This window comes from Manacus vitellinus, unplaced genomic scaffold, assembly GCF_001715985.3.
Source record: "Manacus vitellinus isolate BGI_N305 unplaced genomic scaffold, ASM171598v3 scaffold_106_pilon, whole genome shotgun sequence".
NCBI classification, from domain to species: Eukaryota; Metazoa; Chordata; class Aves; order Passeriformes; family Pipridae; genus Manacus; species Manacus vitellinus.
Window position 1 is genome coordinate 404,538 of NW_021938827.1, and position 5,521 is coordinate 410,058.

The following is a 5,521-nucleotide window of genomic DNA, read 5'->3' on the forward strand; positions in this document are numbered from 1 at the left end:
CTGCTGAGGGACCCCACTACGGGCTGTGCCCAGGGGCCAAGGCTGTGCCAGGCCCGGGTGCCAGCCCTGGGGTTCACTGTGCCCTCCTTGCTCTGCAGCTGTCCATCAACCTGCGCCAAAGCACAGACCTGCCCTGCCACGAACCGAGCCCCCAGCGCCTGCCATGAGCTGCCGAGACAGTGAGGGGCCAGTTGTGCCATCCATGGCGTGGTTGTGTCATCCCTTGTGCCCGTGTCCTGTCCATCATGCGCTGGTGCTGCCCAGCGCACAGTTGTGCCCTCCACTATGTGTTTGTAGGATCCATCAGTCCTGGTTCCGGATGGCATGGAGCTAAAATATTCTTCTCAGTAGCTGGCACAGTGCTGTGTTTTGGATTCAGAATGAGAATAATGTTGATAATGCCAATGTTTTGGTTTTTGCTAAATTGTGTTTCTCCTAAGTCAAGGACCTTTAGGGTTTTTTGTGCCTCGTGCTCTGCCAGTGAGAAGGTTCACAAAAGAAACTAGGAGGGAGCATAGCCTGGGCAGGTGACCCAAACTGGCCAAAAGGATATTCCATACCATAGACCATCATGCCCAGTATATAAACTGGGGAAATTACCTGGGAGGGGCTGATCTGGGTTTGGGAAGGGAGTCTGGCATCAGTCAGCGAGTGGTGAGCAATTGTATTGTTTATCACTTGGGGGTTTTTTCTTTCCCTTTTTTTTATTATTATTACTTACCATTATTATTGTATTTTACTTTGTTTTCTATTATTAAACTGTTCTTATCTCAGCCTACAGGTTTCACTTTTGATTCTCCTCCCTATTCCATGGGGTTGGAAGGGAGAAAAAGGGGGAATGAGCGAGTGGCTGTGGTGCCTAATTTCCATCTGGCCTTAAACCATGACACTGTCACCCAGTTTGTGCCGTCCATCCATGACAGGTCTCACACCGGTGCTGCTGCACGGAGTTGCCATGGCGCTGCACACCATGCTGGTGACAGGGATGAAACCAGAGTCAGCGGGGCCATTGCAGGATGTGCTTCCCCAGGAGCTTTGTCCCAGCCTGTGCCAGCTCCTGCCATGCTCCTGCCACTCAGAACTCGGCTGTGCTCCAGCACCAGGCACCAGCGGCCATCACTGGGGGGCTGAGACTTGCTCGGGGCAACTTTCCAGGAAGCCCAGGTGGAGAGGCCCCTTGGACCCCCTCCATCCATCCCCATCAGAGAGCTGTGACTTGCAGCAGCCACGGCAGGGATGCCCTGTCCCTCCCCTCCCTGCTCTCAGCACCCTTTGCACCTGAAGAGCAAACAGTAAGTATGTGCTAATGGTTATTCTGCCTCCCAAAAAGGCAACCGGGAACACAATTCCCCTGGACCCTCTCTCCCCCCCCCCTCCACGTGCTGCAGCATCTCCCTGCTCCCGGAGTGACCTCTCTCACCTCTGGTGGCCACCGAGGTTAGCAGGGTCCTCTGTGGAAAGGCCTTTTTCCTCCCTGAAATTTTAGCAGCAAACAAACTGCAAGAGTTCCCTAATTTTTCGTAAATAATATAAAATAACTCTGCTCATTTGAAGCGATCCCTGGCAGGATCATGCCAGCTTAGCTGCCTGAGCCTCTGCCTCTCTTGTAGACAGGTCACTGCCCCTGCTTATGGCTTCAGAGGAGGCTGCTGACCCAGGAGTGCAACCCACCACCCCTGACAACCCCATCCTCACCACCACCACCACCCCTGCAGCCCCTGCAGCCTCCACAGCCCCCACCAACCCTCCCAGCTGCAAGAAGAGCCTGAAGAAAAAGAAGGCGGCCAAGGCCAGGGGAGATGCCCAGGAGGGAGGTGATGAGGTGGTGGGGAGGGTGGCTGCGATTGAGGGGCTCACACAAGCCGGGCACCAGGCACTGGCACTGGGTGCCGGGCAGGAGGCAGTGGGGTGCTTCAGGAAGGCCCTGCTCCTCTCCAGGGACATGGTGAGCACTCAGCTCCACAAGGCTTGTGCCTTCAACCTGGGGGCTGCCTACGTGGAGACCGGGAAGCCCAGAAAGGCCCTTAAGTTCCTCCTCCAGTCCCAGCCCTTGGAGAGGGAGAATGGGGAGCACTCGGGGGACCTTTATTTCAACGTTGGGGCAGCTCAGGAAGGGCTTCAGGACTTTCCTAAGGCTTGTTTTGGCAAAGCCACCGGCCACAATGACGTGTCACAGGCTGGTGGTCGAGCAGGGACCCACATGCAGATGGGCTGCTGCTACCTGGGGATGCGGGAGCCAGCACGAGCCGCGCGGTGCTTCCTGGACGCGGCACAGACCTACACGGCAGCGGAGAGCCCTGAGGCCGCGGCGGTGGCTCTGAGCAGGGCGAGTGGCTCCATGCTGCAGAGCCGGCGGTTCCGAGCGGCAGAGATCGCAGGGGTCCTCGCCCAGTGCCACTCGCTCTGTGAGACCATCCCCGACCCGGCCCTGCGAGGTAACGCTGTGCTGCACCCTTTGCTCTCAAGGGTCCCAGGTAGCAGCTCCTGCACCCACTTTTCCTCTATGCCCCCAGGGAAACTCTATAACGACATCGGCCTGGGTTACTCCCAGCTCCACATCTTCTCCCTGGCTGTTGAGAGCTTCGAGCGGGCCCTCGGGCTCTGCGGAGGGGAGCTGGAGCGGGACCGGCACCGGGAGGCTGCACTGCTGCAGAACCTGGGTGCTGCCCACAATGCCCTGTGCAGTTTTGGCACAGCGCTGGGCTGGCACCAGCGCGCGGCCGCGCTGCACGGTAGGTTACACCGCTGTCTCCGGCTCTTGGCTTTGCTGGATGTACTGGCTTGGGATGGAGCCCCGTGTTCCCAATTCCAGGCACTCTGGGGAAACGGAGGGCGCAGGGGCAGTGCCTCGGGAATCTGGCGTACGCCTGGAGCCGGCTCGGGAACCATGAGGCTGCCGCGGAGAACTACCTGCACGCCCTGCAAGCCTTCCGGGACTCAGGTAAGGGGAGGCACAGGCAAACCCCCCCGGGCAGTCTGCAGCATCCAGGTGCTGAGTGGACTCAAGCTGGGTGATGCTCCCTGCCCAGGACCTCGACTACACTGTGCTGGGACTGATGCTGCCTTTTGCTTCCCAGGGGACGTGCAGGGGCAGTGGCAAGCATGTGAGGGGCTGGGCACAGCCTGCTTCCACCTGGGAGACCCCCAGAAAGCCATCGGGCACTACCAGGAGGCCCTGACTTTGCTTTCCCACTGCCAGGTAAGACACACTGGGGAACCTCCAGGGCCAAACTCTGCTATGCATCACGGGTGCCCCAGCCCTGGGGACAGACCCACTCAGCCCATCATCTATGTGGGCTCTGTCCACCACAGGACACCCCCAGAGCTGCCCGAGAGCGGGTTGTGCACAAGCTCACGGATGCCATCCAGCACCGGCTCTGCCTCGGTGGCCGCCTCTCCCAGCGTGGGGGCCGAGTGCCCACCCCAGCTCTGGTGAGCATCACCCTGGGTGTGGGACACACAGGCGGGCTGGGGGCTGGGACCCCAGTAGGGGTTGGTGGCAAGAGGTGCCCAGGTTTGGTGGGCAGAGGGACACACATATGAGCCCCAGCCATCCCTCCATCCCAGCAGGAGCTCAGCCAGCTGCGGTTTTGCTCCATGCTGCCCCAAGCCAGTGGGACACGGGTCCAGAGGAGTGAGGTGTGAGTAGGAAAGCTGCTGTCCTCTCCCTCCTTCCTCTGGGATGAGTTCCCAGCATCACCCAGGAGACAAACCTTCCTTCCTTCACTCCAGGTCCTTTGGAGGGAAAGCGCAGGACCAGCTCTACATATATGTGCCAGGAGCACATCCCAAGCATTCAGGTGAGAGGGTTAGAACTAAATGCAGGATTGAGCCATCCAGGAGATTCCTGCCGGAGCTGAGGCTTCAACACAGTCTGATACTCTGCTCTTGCCTGTTTGTGCTTCCTCCCCGGAGGCAGAGGAGTGGCCCTGACTGATGGCCTCGCGCTGGAGCCCTGCAACCCACACAGCATCCTGAGCACCTCTGGGGAGGATGAGGGTGGTCCCGATGTGGCTCCAGGGTGTCTGAGTCAGCCCCAGGCTAACAGGTAGGTGGGCGAGAGGGAGTCACCCCAGTACAGCCCCTGGTACCCAAATACCCCTGCAGCAGATGTAGCACAATGAGTGGTGTCTCTCTGGGGACTTCTCCTGGTTAATGGGGAAAATCCAGAGATTTTTAAAGATCCGTAATTCTGGGGAGTGGGTTTGGGGTACTTCCAGCTGGAACCTGGGGAGGGCTCGGTCACGATGGGATGGGGAGAGTTTGTCACGCAGATGCTCTCTGCCACCTCCACATGAGCTGCACTTTGTTGCCAGTAACAGGACCACCCCCCTGTGCCTGGCCCCACCACCCCACACAGACCTCCAGCCATGTAAGTATGGAACACAACCGGAGTGTCACTTCCGTGGAGAGCCCAGGGCTGCAGGTCTCACACCGTGTTCCACAGGGCATCGTCACCACCAAACCCTCCAGCCAAGGCCTCTGGAGCGGTAGGTGATGCCCTGGGGGAGTGGACAAGGGAGCAGACAGGAGGTTTGGACTCCAGGGTGTCCTCTGAGAGGAGGGTTCAGGGGTAGAGACCCCCAGCAGGGCTTGGGACACCCCTGATCCTTGCAATGGACTAATCTCCAAGCCAAAAATCACAGGGCCTGGGGATTTTGACACCTTGTAGCCAACATCAAACCCTACCCTGTGGATGGGGCAGTAGATCTGAGGGTAGTTTCCAGCACCCCAGTATGAACCTCCTGCCTGCTACTGCCTAAAGGGGTTTCAGGAGGACTGGAGAGGGACTTTGGACAAGGGCCTGGAGTGACAGGACATGGGAAAATGGCTTTCCACTGCCAGAGGGCAGGGTTAGATGGGATATGGGGAAGAAATTCCTGGCTGTGAGGGTGGTGAGGCCCTGGCACAGGTTGCCCGGAGAAGCTGTGGCTGCCTCATCCCTGGAAGTGTCCAAGGCCAGGTTGGACGGGGCTTGGAGCAACCTGGTCTAGTGGAAGGTGTCCCTGCTCATGACAGGAGGGTGGGACAAGATGGGATTTAAGGTCCCTTCCCACTCAAAGCAGTCTATGACTCCATAACTCCATTTTGCTTCCCGCTGGACACCCCCAAAACCTGTGATGCCTCCGTGATCTCGCAGCCCTGGCGATGACCCCACTGCCCCTGTCACCAGCTGCTGGCCCCGCCGAGAACCTCGCAGAGGGACCAGGACACTGTCCCTTGTCTGCAACCTTGTGTGACCAGCAGGACACGTGGGAGATGCCGTTTCTCGGGAGGGCTCTCCAGCCCCAAGTTGGAGCAGGGGGGCCCATTGAGCCAACACGGTTTTGACCCCACTCTGTTTCTGCCATCCTTTCCATGCCAGGGTCTGGCGGTGAGGGGAATGAAGGGACTGGAGGGACCGCGGGGGTCCCGGGGGAGACTGGAGTGGAAGGAGGGGCTGGATGGACCGCGGGGTCCTAGACGAGGGCTGGAGGGACCGCGGAGGTCCCCAGGGGACTGGAGAGGGCGGAGGGGGCTG

At 59.4% G+C, this 5,521-nt stretch overlaps 2 protein-coding genes across 2 annotated transcripts in view; both read left to right on the top strand.

Annotated features, from left to right (window-relative positions):
• Window positions 1–1,813: 1,813 nt before the first annotated feature.
• TTC24 (tetratricopeptide repeat domain 24) lies at window positions 1,814–4,052 on the top strand (the record flags this gene model as incomplete). The annotated part of the gene is made up of 8 exons (XM_029964108.1): window positions 1,814–2,435; window positions 2,514–2,732; window positions 2,813–2,941; window positions 3,078–3,199; window positions 3,313–3,486; window positions 3,568–3,639; window positions 3,733–3,800; window positions 3,920–4,052. Coding segments are annotated over 8 exons (1,539 nt in total), but the record flags the coding sequence as incomplete, so codon positions are not given.
• A 326-nt stretch (window positions 4,053–4,378) lies between these two features.
• Window positions 4,379–5,521, top strand: part of NAXE (NAD(P)HX epimerase) — a 3,668-nt gene continuing 2,525 nt past the window's right edge. The window contains exons 1-2 of the mRNA XM_029964116.1: window positions 4,379–4,490; window positions 5,141–5,292. Of these exons, the coding sequence (XP_029819976.1) occupies window positions 4,379–4,490; window positions 5,141–5,292 (264 nt within the window). The remainder of the gene's footprint in view (window positions 4,491–5,140; window positions 5,293–5,521) is intronic.